The following is a 15,185-nucleotide window of genomic DNA, read 5'->3' on the forward strand; positions in this document are numbered from 1 at the left end:
CTTTCTTTAACAAAAGAACTAGGAAAATCCCAAAAGCTCACATTCATCACCTATCGTTTGCCTGCTCTTGGCAGGGACAATGGTCCTACATTGCCTTCTGTCTGGCAATGGCCTTATCCTGCCCACATATAATGGCGAGTCCCTCCCCCGCTCTGACCGTGGGACTACTATTTTAAAATTGATTTAGCTGTGTCACTAAGTTTGACGCCCGAAATACTGAGAGGTCTAAATCCGACTGCCCTACTTTCTTACTTCTTAAAAGCATTCTTCAAGACTACATGTATTACCTCGCTCCTCATAAGTATGTTCTCTCTTCCCTTTTCCATATTCTATTATCATCATGTATAACCATTCGTTTCATCATCTCTAGTCAGTCAGTCTATTAAAAAGACAGCTTCTTAGGTTCTACACTGCGCAAGGCTTTCTTCATGCCATATAGCCGCGTACTATTGAATCAATAATTTTCATCTCTGCTGCAGGACTTCCTTAAGTTTTGGATCATGATAGACTTTATCAATCGTGTCCCCAATGCTTTTCGAGTCTGCCTCATCCTCCAAATTTTCTCTGGATGGATCTTTATCAACTCATGTATTGGGAAGAGCTTTTCTACACTTTCCTTTGTCACGGCTGGATTTAGGATTCATTATTTCCTTTTCCATACAATCCGTGCTGTGTGCTCTCAGGTCCTCAATGCTCTTACCATTGAGTCTGTGCAAACTCTTACCACCAATTCATTCATTCTGTATATGCGCTAGCCCATCAGTTTTGTCTTTTTCCTTCTTACTATCCCTTTTCTATCCCGTCCTATATCTAAAGATATTCTCAGCTATCGCTCCTTTGTCGTCGCATCTCTCCTTGTCTCTTGGGACCTTAGAGACCATATCTTTCTCTCAGTATGTTTTTCAGGGCCCTTGTCGCTGCTTTGCGCAGACGACTCATATGCCGGGTTACTATATCCTGTTTCTCCCTTGAGCTCCCTTAATGGGTACAGCCCTTCATCTTTCTAACTATCGCCGTCTACTTCAGGCGTGGCGGATGGAGCAGAAGGCTCCTCACCCCCCCTCTGTGTATACATTAAATATTTGATTGCTAGGAGGAGACTCATCTTTTTCCTCTGGATATATATTTTAAAGGCGCTAGCTCGCTAGTCCCTTGTCTAACTTTTTTCTTGCATATGAATCATGCAAATATGCCGTCATGCACTGCAGAACTGCCTTCAATGGCTATCCCTTTTGTAGTTATGGTACGCATTTTTTGTCTCCGGTTCCTTTACCTCATTCCTCGGTGTACTATCTACGCTTAGGTGTATGTTACAGCAATGTATAAGCAGAGTAATATCCTCCATGTTTGACACGTCACTCTTTGACTGTCCATACTCACCATTTACTCTTTGCAAAAGTCAACATTACTTATTCAATGGAAACCAACATAATATGAGCGTGCACCATTGTCGCAGGCTCCAAACCTTCCATCACATTTTTTACTTTAATCTGCTAAAAACATTCATACAAATTCATTTTTTAAATACACGCTTACTTCCTCAAACTCTCCCGTTTCTCCTCTTTATTTTTATCGACTTCATCTACCATTTCATCATCATTACACAATCACAAAAAACAGACAGACATACTCGGCCAGCCACATGCATTTCTGTCTTCTCTCTTAAGACTCATTTCACCCCTAAAAATACCCCTACGGAGTGTGAATAGACTGCCTTAGGTTTGTCTTTAATCGAACCAGTCGCCTACGTCATCCGCTAAGGGATTTTAGGTATTATTCCTTCTGTTACGTTCTTTAAAACGCAGGCACTGGGCATATTCTTTATTGTGGCTCCTCTTCACGGTAACTTCTTAAATTGCTTGGCCTCCCCTCAAGTAAATTTTGTCACTCATTTCTAACGCTCATCGTTCCTCAAGTTACATCATCCCTACCTCCCTCCGTTACTTATTTTTCCCTTATTGTTCTCTTTACCCACTGCCCATTCACTCCTTTGCCACCTTGCTCAATTTTTTCTCACCATTCGTGTTTTTTCAACTTGCGATTCTCGGGATTGCACGCCTCTTCGGTAGCCCCTTCCAACCTTCTGTTCGTTCAGCTTCCTGTAAATGCGGGGAGGGGTTTTCGTGGAAACCGGGAACCCGTCTTATCCTAGCTTGTACAAGTCTTACTTTACTTTAAAACCGCTATCTACAGGGAGCTTCACGTCCTTTCAGCCAAATGGCAGAGGTCGTGCGATATTGCCAGGACCCCAAAGCTTACTTTTCTCGATGGATATATCTAACCACCAAATCTCTGCTACCACGTGAACTGGGGTTACTCGCAGCCCTTTAAAAAGGGTTAGCATTACCTTGGAGATGGACGGTGGATGCAGGGTTTACTCAAACATCAACAATAGAAACAACTCAGGTAGTTAGCAAAAGATACTGTTTTAATCTCAATTATCTAAAACTGGGAGTACAACGGATCACCATGATCTCTCTCGAGACTTCTCAAAGCATTTCATAAAAAATTACATTCTTGCGAACACCATGCAAGGACAAACAAGAATAATGGGATGGAGAAAAAGTTTGATGATATTTATAAAACACAGATACGTCTTGCGCATTTCCATGGAGATGCGTAAATGCATTCCGCACAAAGGATGTTTTTCTCTGTCATGCCCTTACATCATGACAAGGGGCATTGCATGGTGTTCGCAGTTGCTGTCACATCAAGGGCACAGCAGATTAGATCAACACAAGATGACGGTTGGAGACCGACGTGGTTTGCAGATATTAATTTCAGAAAGTGTAATTTAAGAAACACTGACATAAATAAATATATAGATAGGTGGTGCAATAGCATGATTTGAACACCCCTCCTTTAATGGGTGATTGGCAATCCTCTCAACAGACAGGTCAGTTAACCCGAGTGTATTTTGGGAGGGATAGACTAGCATTTGGGTTTATATTCTCAGATTTGTTACCTTTTGGTGTTTCCTCAAAGCATATCCCAGTCTGGAGCAATGGTATTGGGCTATGCAAGTGTTTTCGGGCTGAGGTTTACTAATGGAAGTTATGATAGGCTAGGGATACAAACAACACGCAGCAAATAATAAAATTGTGTACGCGCTTGGTGGAATTAAAAAACTCAAATAACTTACAGACCTAAAAGGTTTCCAATGTGCTATTTCACCCTTCAATTATTTGGGTAGCTATCCGTTTTGTGTTTGCTTAGAACCATACTAATGCAAGCAAGGCAAACCTCAACTTCCATAATAAAAGTATTAGTACTGGGATGTGTGCCTTTCTGTTTTGTTACATCAGGTGTTAAAATATATTCCTTTCAGAACATAACCTTTTTTCTGCTCTCCTCCCCAAACTTTTTAAGGTACCCATAACCCTCTATACAACGGATAACAGGTTATGTACATGGATTTACCTTTTGCAGCATCAATGATGACTTTCAACCCATTATTCTCTGCCACAATCATCTTGGCATGGTCATGCGCATTGCCAAAGGGAACACGGATGTCATCGTCGAATGTCATGATCCTCAGTGCAGATGCGGCTTCCCTGACCACATCTGCCTCAGTGATGTGCTGTACCAGTGCTCCGGTCAGCAAGGGAAGGATCCCAGCCTTTACAAGGCTTTGACGGTTATTTTCGTGCTTCAAGGAGACATGTCGAACTAGCCGAATACCTAGCAAAGTCATTTCAGCGTCATGGGCATTATCACGGAGTGTGGAAACCAGCAGCTTCTGACACACTGACTCTAGCAAGTCAGGCTGCCCCTCAGTTAATGCGGAGAGGGCGCACAGTGCTTTCAATGTGAAGTCCCGATCTCCCGGTGCCAGCTTCCAGGCTGAGAGCACGACTGGGTATGCATTTTTCTCTGCGGCCAGACAACGGTGCGCTAGGCCCTGCCGGCAATATTCACTGAAGCGCAGCAGATTTTCACCCACTTCATCAAGATCTTCAGAATTCAAAGACTTCTTCAGGACCTCCAGGGTCTGAAAGAAAAGAGAAGACGGCACAGGGTTTTATTGGGAACAATGTCAACAATTAAAAGTATACATTTCCTAAACCCAATGAACAGATGGCCCAACTGTTTGATGTAAGGTTAAAGCCCATCCCCCTTCATGAAACCAGTTCGATTTGGACACACAAAGGCAATGTTAAAATTAATCTATATTCATGAAGTTTGATTTACTGTTCTATATAGCACTAACATGCTAAATTTGTGCAGATCAATTCTTTTTAACGACAATCCAGACTTGGAGTGTCTTCACTCCCATTACCACATCAATAGAACAGGCCATTTGTGGGCTTCTCAATGCCCCAACATACACCATGTGGTAAAACCAGGCTTGCCCCATTTACTGCGACTGTTGGATGCAATCTATCACACTGCACTGTGTGCAGAGGGAGAGAGGAAGTGATATAACAGCTAAGAAACATGGTATCCCACCCAGCTTTCCCGGTTCCAGTCTGAACAGTCAAGGGAAACTCATAGGAGGGAGCATAGTGGTTAAAGATGCACTATATGCATATGGACGGGTATGAAACCATATAGTAGGGGGTTTGCAAGCTTATAGGAAAGGTGGGCCCCTGCCCTCGGTTGGTTCTCTTGTGTGCCACATTTTTCTGCTGCCTGTTTACAGGGTTGGGTTGCAAAGGAACAAGCTTGCAGATTCCCATATATAGAGGAAAGAAAGATGGCAGAAACCCTGTGTGTATCAACGCTGGATCCGTGACAGATCATCAAAAGATTGAAAGATCACTGTGGACCATGCATTTTGTTCCTACAGCCCCCTAGGCTCAACAGTCTCTAATCAGCACCCCCCAATTAAGGACCTCATCTACCCTTATAAGCTGCCTTGATAAAGACCTACATTCGAAACACATGTTGGCTTTCCTCAAGTGATCTCTGATTAAATCAAGATTAAATATACATTCAAGTGTCCTGACCCTTGATTTATTGGAATCATTCATATGTGACCATCAGTCACGGATCCAGCGCAGATACACACGGGTATGAAACCAGTCAATACCACATTGGACCCTTTGGTCGGTATCAGCTCAATCAAAAGTCGGTCTGTTATAGGAATGGATGGGAAAGACTGATTTAGGATTGCCTAACCTGGCATGGAACTAAAAATGACGTTGCAAGGGTGAACCCTAAACTCTACCTCTGGCAACAAGCCCTGTACTTTAGACCTTTTCCAGAGTGGTTTACCCACCCATTTCCCAAATATGTCCAAATCCATGGCCACACGTGTGACATGCGCTTTTGCTCCTAAGCGGTCTTTGCCCTCTGTGGATCATGGTATCTTTACAACACCCAGTTCCCTGTTCGAAAACTTTGTACACAATTAGATGTGTTCCCATTGGTTGGTGGCATAATAACCTAATGGTTTCAACTTGCTCAATCCTAACGGATGCCTTAGTGGGTACCCAAGTGTTAGAACCCGTTTGCAAGTTCCTGAGCTAACATTGTTCCTTTGGAGTGAAGGGAAACATATCAGGTCCGATATATTAATGGCTTTTGCAAGCCTCAGAAGATCGAGGATAGGAAAGCCAATACAAGATTTGCCTGGATACCTGAATGAAAAAAAAAAACATACATGACTGAAGGATTGGGGTAGAAAACTATTCAGGTGCCAGGTCCGAGAACACCAGTGGACCAGAATAGAATGTGTCCCATCTACGCTGAAGCGGACAGTGCCAAGATAGAAGTGTCAGCTGGACAAAGAGAAGTTAAGCAGACCTACACGCATGAACCACGCATGAACCACAAAAAGGTGAGCTTGGTACCAGTTTAATCGAAGTGAGGAGTAAACATGCGCAACACCAAGAAATCCTGGCCACCTTGCGCAACCTGAAGCGAAGGCAACCGGGGACTTGTAGGAGGCCATAGAAAAACAGCTACCGCTTAAGATCATGATGGCTGCCGGACCTCTTCTAGGCTTGGTGGAGAGTGGACAGAGTGAAAAAAAGTCAGTTTTCTGATTAACCAATCAAGGGAGACAATTAATCAGAATTAACCAATGAAGTGGAAAGAGCTACCAGTCTAGTAGAAATGGGCTACAATAACAGAGGTCAGAAGGTGGTGGCAGAATGAGGTACAGGTGTAACAGAACAACGGAGACTTGGAAAGAGAGAAAAACAAAGCCGGAACCAAACAAGGAGCAGAGAGACATGGAAGAGGAGATAAGCCAGAAATGCTGCAGAGCAGAAGCCAACATTCTCCAGGAGTATGGGGGAAGAGCCTTGTACCTCAGAAGGAGCAAAGTGGGAAGAAACGTGAAAGCCTTGTGATAAACCACTTGAGAAAAAACCTCAGGAGCTGGGGACCATATATATCCTGTCACTGGGATCTAGTTGGTCGTAAAGAGACAGAAAAACTCTCAAGTGAGAGAAGAAAGAAAGAATAGGAGAGACACTTGAATGTGTGAAGTGCACATTATCCCTCCTTATTGAGAATACTATATCCCTTCAAGTAAACAGTGATAAAGAAACACAGGGTGCTAAGGGCACTCTAGCCACTGTACTAGTGCACTACCGTTTGTGTGAAGGGTACCATAACCCTTTGAGTGAAGAGGTACAGAAACTCTGGTAGTACTACATCCCTTAGGATAAAGAGAGGGCAGGATATAACCCCTGGATGAGCAGGGCAGGGCGCCATATCCCTTAAAGGCAGAGGAAAGGGGTGAGAGAACCATTGCACAGGCACTATATTGCTTCAGAGAAAAAGGGGGATCAGAGGTCGCTTAGTGAAAGAGCAAAATAAAACACCCTGCCTAGTGTACTGGGGAAATAAAATCCTGGAACAAGAAGCTGTGTGCTACGTACCAAACCTCTGGCATGGCTACAAATAGCGAGCAGGGTGAAGAGGACCTTAGGACTGCGAGTTTGAGGCAGGGAGCAGCTGCACCTTAAATCCATAAGACTAAGATTATGCTTAAATGATCAAAAGAGGGAAGAGGGGACCAGTATCACCAGCCTTGCCACGGTGTGCGTTTGTCTCATCCTGACACTGTTCACTTAGGCACAACCTAGTGCAAGAAAGAAAGTCCACTTTTGCTTACTTGATGGGTGTCCGGCTTAGCTTTTTGCTGGACTTTAATGGTGTCCTGGTACATTTCCCAATTAAAACCCTTCCATGTCGCACTCAGTGTGAAGTACTGCTTGGATCTGTCAGTTTCAGCCTTCTCAACTCCCTATAGTGTACTACAAGTGGTGATCCGTTCCCTTGACCTGGAAGGGGGGGCAGCTGGTTAAAAGCCTCCAAGGTGTCTCCAATTCTAGAAGACATCTTGCTGCTTGCCCTACGCAGCTGGACATGAAGAAGCAGGAGCACCAGACGACTGGGAGCTGGTTAAAAGGCAGCGCTGGAGGCTATTATAAAATACGATCTACAACCAAAGAACATATATCCAAGTGTAAGTGTGCAGAAGAAGGAGACGGACGCAAAGGTAGCATGATGGTTGCCACAGACTTTTATTCTTCTTAACTGCCTAACTGTCCCTATTTCTATCAGGGGTTTCCGTGCCTCAACTAAATACTAAAAAGGATCTCTCAGAATGTCTGTTTAACTTAAATGTCAACCGTCTTGCGTCAGAATCCCTAGTTCTGTCCCTCACACTTATAACTAAAGTAGATAAAGCCAAGTGTCCATGGCCTAGGAGAATGGCTCCCTTCTCCTGTGTTGTGATCAAAGTTCGATTCAGGAACTTCAATAGTTCTCACCAGGTGGAATGACCCCCTTCCCCTGGTTGGCGTATTCTAAACACAGCAAAGTTCAAACAATGTTCACCAGGGGGATTAAATCCCTTTCCCCGGTTGCAAGTGTCCTAACAAAATTTAAAAAAAAAGAAAACCAGGTCCACAACCCTTTTCGTCTTGGGTCGTTGGTGTATCAGGGGGAATGCCTCAATTCCCCTTGGTGAAGAGGTTCCTTTAACACGTTGCAGTCAAAAGGCTGGGGGAATTACTTCCTTCCCCTAGTTGGATGCTTGTCCTTACTTACTCCACTTATTATCAGGAGGATGACTCACTCGTGATTCTTATTATTGCAACATGCCAATTATCCAAGACACGGTTGGAACGACTCCCTTCCCCAGTTCAATATCACAAAGTTCCAATTGTGCTCGAGTCTCAGACCCAGGTTCTTCTTCTTTGAGTTGGCACACCTGGTTCACTAACCTGACAAGTCCTGCCACGAGGACGATGACTCCGGTCTCAGTTTGGGCTTGGATCCTCAATCCGGGTTTCTCTGATCACCAGTGGTTATGTTCCTTCCACTGACACAAGGAAGATTTCCTCTTATGCACAAATAGTCCTCTTGACTCTTGAGGTCTGTGACCCTTCCCTCAATGGTTATGTGATTGGAATTACCCGGGAACCAGACAGAGCCATTCTCACTTCCCTTGTGTCCCCGCCTGCAGATCCGTGCCTCCAGTTACCTTGTAGGGACTGACGGCACGTCTCCAGAACTCCCTGGGACTAGAAGCGGTCGCTCATGGGCTTTGCAGGTCTTTCCCATGCTCTCCCTTTATTCTGGCAGTTCAGCGGTCTCAACAGTTGCCACGGACACGTCGGTCTGACTTCTCGGGGCAGTGTTACCGTTCCTCTCGGTAGCCAGAGCTGTGTGTGATATTCCTCCACCGTGATCGACAAGGCTTTTCTTTCTTTTTCGCCAGCATCCTCTAGTCTCAGGACTCCAACTTCACATGTCTCGCAGCGTACCCGCTCTGTATGGCTTACCAGCTAGGCTGTCTCTTTCAGTTGTCGTCCTTCAGTTTTTAAAGTGTTCCAATGTTCATTTCATCGCAAGAGACTAGACCATTGCTCTCGGTTCTGGAGAGTGATCGTCATGTCTATTTCTTTTCTTTGTCAGAGTACTTTCAGGTTCCCTATAGTTGTCCATCCGATTGTTCTACATAGGTTTCCTCTCTACAATGAGGCTCTTCAAGAAAGGAGAGGTTAAGGGTGTGTGGGGGTATGTTGATGTTACAAGGTCTGCACCATAGATGGGGGGAGTCCCTCCACATTAGATCCTTGCGCATTAAACCACCCCCAGTGGGACCATCGAGTAGCAGCCTCACCTCCCTTGTCTCATGGGAAAGGGCTCCCCATCAGGGAGAAGTGACGACATCTAGGGATTAGTCACATACCCTTTTACCTAATGTTGCTGGCTTCCCAATCTCCTTAAATAGGAAAACGTGACAGAAAATCTACTTTTTCTTCTTCCGTCCCCTGCCTGTGTTAGACAATGATACAGAAGGGTTGTAGGTCCAAGACCCAATGCATAATTGTAGGGTTGGTATCTTTTCAGAGACTAAGCCAAGTAAGGTGCGAGTGGTCAATGAAAAGTCTGAATTTTCTACCAGTTAGGTAGTAATTGAGATACCCTATGGCCAATTTTATTGCTAGTGCTTCTAGCTCGATGGTGGCATAATTTCACTCTCGGGGGAATAGTTTCCGGCTGATTTTTAGCATGGGGTGGTCCACACCATCATATTCCTGAGGTAACACTGCACCTATCTCCACCTTAGAAGCGTCAGTCTGAAGGATGGAACATGTTACTTACCTGTGACTATTGTTCTCCAGCAGGAGTCTGGCATGGATTGACATGTTCATGAACATGCCCAGTCAGGCTGGGAATCTTCGGTAAAAGAAAAAAATCACTTTCACTTAAAAACTGTATTTCTCCACTAAACCAATCACTGTCCTCTGGGCCATACTAACCCCATCCAATGACAGTCCTTTCCCTCACCCCCTCCCCTGGCAGCCATCTTCAGATTTGGTAAACATGTAAAGTGGCAGTACGACAAAGAACAGCCGCAGAGGGGTCGGAGGGACGGTTCACATGTGAATCCATGCCAGACTCATGCTGGAGAACAATAGTTACAGATAAGTACCTCCTTCCTTCTCCAGCATGGGGTCTGGCATGGATTCACATGTTCATGAATAACGAATAAATAGCAGTACAACATTACACAACCGGGGGAGGTGGCAAGGCTCAACAAAAGCAATTAACTCTTACCTCTGGAATAGGGTCACCTCAAGCGAACAGATTGCGTAGCACTGCTTGGCCGACTCGGGACTCCTCCCTGGAATCCCTGTCGACACAGTAGAACTTCTTGAAGGTGTGCGTGGACATCCATGTATCAGCCCTGCAGATGTCCAGCAGGGGCACACCAGACAGGAACGCTGTTGTCGCAGCAATAGCTCTGGTGGAGTGGGCTCTCGGACGACCGGGCAGCGGTCGGTTCGCCAACCAATGACGGTGCGTGATGCAACCGGTGAGCCACCTTGAAATATAAGCCTTGGCCGAGGGCTTCCCATGGTTCACAGGACCAAAGTTCACAAACAGTTGTGAAGTCTTCCGAAAATCCTTTGTGCGTGCCACGTAGAACTTCAGGGCATGAGCAACGTCCAGCGAGTGCAAGGCCCTTTCCGCCAGCGACAAAGGTTTCGGGGGAAAAAACAGGTAACACCAAAGGCTTGGAATTCCGACTGAACCTTCGGCATGAAAGAGGGGTGTGCCCCAGAAAAGAAGAAATCCATACGGATGCCAAACAAACAGCCAACTAGAGATTGTAGTTGTCCCACCAGTATAGCATGGTTGAAAAGATAAAAGGCAGACGACAGATCCAAAAGCATTAAGATTGCAGTTTGGCCTTGATCCACGATGTTAAGAAAATTGACCTTAAGATCAATAAAGCTGTCTCCGTACCAGGACAGGCTCTAAAACCAGACTGGTGTGTCCGCAAAATGTTATTTTGCTCCAGAAGAAAATGGACTTGTGTATAGGACACCTAATCCAGGATCTTAAGGAGAAATGGAACATTTGTGATGGGGCAATAACTGTGTCACAAATGGATCAAGATTCTGCTTCAAGAGGGGAGTAATCCAAGTCTCCTTAAGAAGTTAGGGGACAGAGCCTTCTCAGAAGGAGAGGTTAACAAGTTTGGTGACCCAGGGACAGAGTACATCAATGCATAAAAAGGTTGGATGGACAGATGCCACCCCCACCCGAAGTGGGTTTCATTTGAGAGACCATCTGAGAGATGAAGGTCTCAGTACATGGGGAGAATACAAAGATGGGCGACTCGGGTGCGATAGGAGGAGCTGGTTCACCGGGGACCACAGACAGCTCTTTGCTAGGGTCCAGTGAGCTCCTTGACAATTGAATGGCATTTTGGTGGGATGTAACCTTATTAGTAAAAGCATTATGAATGGATTGACACCAGCCATCATTTTTAACTGGGCCAGAAACTCAGCAGGATTTACTCTTAAATTCATTAAGAATGGCAAAACGTTCTTTGGAACTAGACCTGGCTTGGCGGATCCGATCATTTTAAGCAGCAGATTTAGCATCTACAATGGCTTCTTTATATTGCTTGATTAAAGGTTTAATGAGGCCCAGTGTGTTTTTTTTTATTTGCTTAAGTGAAAAGTAGTATTGCTTTAATATAAATGTCATATTTTGTTACATGTTTTCTTCATATCCTTGAACAAAATGCATGTTTGCTTAAGAAGCAGACAATATTTAAAAGCTTTCTACACATGCAAATAAACGCAGTTCTACCACAGAGACAAATTAATGTGTACCAAGTAAAAATTTGTGATTTCCAACTTTAAATAGTGAGGAGAAACCCACAGCAAATGTTGCTGTCCAACAGTAAAACCAGTCATGTGGAGGGTTCCCTTGCCATGAATGCGGAGTTCCAACTCTATTTGGTGACTTTAGGCGGGTAAAGCACTAGTCTCTGCCACAAACCTGCCCTATGTTGACCCCTTCAGAGAAGGAGGGCAAGGTTCTGGCAAGCAGGATTTGATGAAAATCATTATATTAATGGGGACTTACTTGTGTCGGCTGCTGAATATTTAACAACCTGCAGAGGCGGTCAGTGATCTAGCATTCCCCCTCTGAAAACCGAATCGTCCCTCTTCAAGAGAAGTGGAATGTTTTACTAACGAGAGCAATTTACTACAATTTAATTGCTCATTTTAGAGAGCACAAATGCATAATAATTTCAAAGTAACTCAAACCATTCTTGACAAAACAACTGCATGAAGAATCGAATACCTTTTCCCAACAATAGAAAATGGCTAAAGAAAATAATTCCTGCTGACTCAAAGGGAAGACAAACTATTAGAACAAAATGAAAGAACGCTGACGCTGCTCATCGAGTCCCTCTGGATAATGGCACTCTTGTCTGTGAATACAGTAGGTTTATTGTTGATAAACATATTTTAAATGTGTTGCCTTCTCGTGGACGTTGCATTACCATTTCAAAAACCTCTAATCACAATTGTGCAACTGAACGTCCTCGTCCTCCTTAATGAAAGTGACAATAGAATGGAGACGTAATGTCCTTAGCTCACCTTTATGTTCAGTGAGAAGTGCTTTCACTGGTCAAGTCGTTCTTCACTCATATGCATTGGCACAAGGCCAGTTTATGAGAAACCTTGCAGCAAAACACTGAAAAGTTTAATTAGAATAGAATTGACTTCCTATATTTGAAGAACACGGCTTGGCACCACAATAATCAAGAGTGTGTCCATGTGAATATTTAATATGTCGTCAAGGGACCCAGATGATGCAGAAACGAAGAAGAATGATCATCGCAGCTGCTTCAGTGAGCTTGCAGATAGGTGTCCAAGTTTAGCAGCCAGCAAGGACATGGTTCACAACTGAATGGGCAAGAACAGTGGTAGAAAATCCCAATATCATAACAAAGATCTTGCATGAAGTCAGAGGACCCAACAGAAGCTCTCTGGAAGATGGTAGATGTCGCAGCAGCTTCCTGAAGAAGACAGTATAATGCTGATGCTAGCCAGAGTCACAAGATGCAGTTCTGACGACAATGCTGCAGTGGCAAACGCAGCAAACGACTAGATGGTCCCACTTTAGGGGAACAGTACCGAAGCCATGCAATACAAATAGCATTGTGCAGCAGTAGCAGCCATGCTGGTCCTTTGGTGGAAACGGTACTCTCATTTATAGGACAGGAGACTAGGGCATACTTAGAAATTCCCGATGTGCGGATCCAACTAATCCTGGTGGATAAAGGGCAGGACCTGTGCTCCTTCTGGTCACAGACACTCGCCTTCAGGTTTCTTCAAGGTCTGGGGAAGTTAGTGAAGAGCTTAAGTCCCGTTCCTCGGGTTAATCTTCCTCGCTATTGCTTCCAGATCGAAGCCCAGGGTTTGACGAAATACTTGTTTGGAGTGTCGGTTTATAGCCCTAAACCGCAGGTAGGTGGTGAACCTAGCTTCCAATAAGAAACATGCATCGTTCAAACATTTGGCAGCCAGGCAATCAGTGCTGGTTGACACGTAAGTAGATTGATTGCCACGGCTGTCATTAAAGGGCTCTTTCAGGAAACAAAAAAAGGCCCCCAATGTTGTAAAAGAGCAACAAATAGTGGAACCACTGCCATAAAACGGAACTTGGGCCGACTGCCCATGTGAAATTTCTCACATAGGGAAACCACCACAGAGGCAGCGCCCATCTTGGGTGGCAAAAGGGTCCCAGAGGAAGCACAAACGTTATAGAGACGAATCTCCAGTAAGACCTATAGGAGTCAGTGGTAAAAAATCATCAGTGCATCACCAACAGCAACAAGTTGTGGGCGTTTTTAAAGGTGACATTTTAGCATGCACTGTGTTAGAGTTTTTCCTCTGGTGAGGGCTTGTGAAGACCAACCAGCAGTGTTTGCCAGAATTTGTCTCGAGTCATCCCCGACTCTCCCAATTGTAGCTGCGACAGAGGAATAGGACTTCAGTCTTAGGTGTTAGTGGTATAGTGTTATGTGCTGTCTTTCCCTGCACCTTGCCCTGTATGCATGGAACGCTGCGAGTGACTGACATGGAATGCTGTGTCTAAGAATGTTTTGTTCTGAATGGTTCTGTGAATGTCAGTTGAGAAGATGGGTTGACAGAGAGGATGCCAATGGATGCCTATCCTAGTAACTTACCTGATGTGGCCTAAATGTATTCCTGTAGCCGGAGCTGGATCTTACTAAAGATGTTTCCTGTTCCTACATAGGTGTCAGTGTCATGCTGGGCCAGGAACCCAACTTAACAATGGCAACGAGGATGCTGGCGGTGCTGGGGGGACAGCACGAAGAGAAGGACATCCACTGCCCCCAAAACAAGTGAAGATCCTCTCTCGAGTTAGAAGCGCTGTGAGCAACAGTGGGCCCAGTGAGGTTGAGCTATTGATGTAAAGAGGCAGCGCCGGGTCCCAGGGCCCTAGCAGTTCTACAAGGGGCAGATAAGAAGATATTGTGGGGCTAATGGCCCATTACAGAGGATTGGAGGGGCCAGGGCCCCACAGAGCGATACTGCGAGAGGCAGAGTTTGAAATTTCGATGCATGTGCAAGAGGCAGTGTCATGGCCACAGGCCCCAGAACACAAAAACCACACCATCTAGTGATGGGGCAATAGGTCACTTGACTCACTTATGTCCCTTTGGGACCTATAAACACAGGGGCCCTGGCTGGAATCAGTCCTGGCGCCTTTGGCGCCAGACTCATATAGAGATGTGAACAGGAACACTTTATTTCAGTGCAGGAGTGCCTTTACTTTATTTCAGTGCAGGAGTGCTTTTATTTTACAAGAACTTTCCAGGAGCTGAAAGCCTTTATTCCAGAGAACATCCTCATGTGCTGACTCATCGGTTTGGCTCCCTAGGCCTGGTCTTCATGTGCTGACTCATCAGGTGTGGCATGCAGGCTGCACCTGGTGGGCGTGGCTTCAGAAGCTCAGCTATATAAGCTGCTCCATCCTTAAGGCCAGTGCTTCGCGTTACTGTGCACTCGCGTGCAATGCGACGCTCACCGCTGCTTGGACCAGTTTACTTACCTTTGAAACTAGGCGTTCTCCTGCATACTCACCTCCAGGACACCGGTGCTTCACCGCTTCATCTGCAGACTCATCTCATGACATCCAGTGATCTTGATCCCGACGCTGCAGCACCGCAGTGCGCATCCACGAACTCGGACCCTGTGAAGGAGGACAAGGTTAGAACATCTGTCCCAGGGCTGCGCCGCAATTGAACCCAGCGTGCCCCCTAGTTAACAATTTACCAGCTACTGTACCACTGCAGCTTCGTTCCCCATTCCCTCCGGCTATCGCCTCAAACTCCGCAGCTTCTGCCGGCCCGGCAACCTCACCTGCAAGGGAAG

At 45.3% G+C, this 15,185-nt stretch overlaps 1 protein-coding gene across 4 annotated transcripts in view; it reads right to left on the reverse strand.

The window, feature by feature from the left end:
- Nucleotides 1-15,185, reverse strand: part of ARMC6 (armadillo repeat containing 6) — an 817,534-nt gene that overhangs the window by 373,181 nt on the left and 429,168 nt on the right. For all 4 annotated transcript variants that reach the window (XM_069649134.1, XM_069649136.1, XM_069649137.1 and 1 more), the window contains one exon: nucleotides 3,421-3,991. In XM_069649134.1, the coding sequence (XP_069505235.1) occupies nucleotides 3,421-3,991 (571 nt within the window). The remainder of the gene's footprint in view (nucleotides 1-3,420; nucleotides 3,992-15,185) is intronic.

Source organism: Ambystoma mexicanum, chromosome 1p (assembly GCF_040938575.1).
Source record: "Ambystoma mexicanum isolate Mex_15411 chromosome 1p, UKY_AmexF1_1, whole genome shotgun sequence".
NCBI lineage: Eukaryota > Metazoa > Chordata > Amphibia > Caudata > Ambystomatidae > Ambystoma > Ambystoma mexicanum.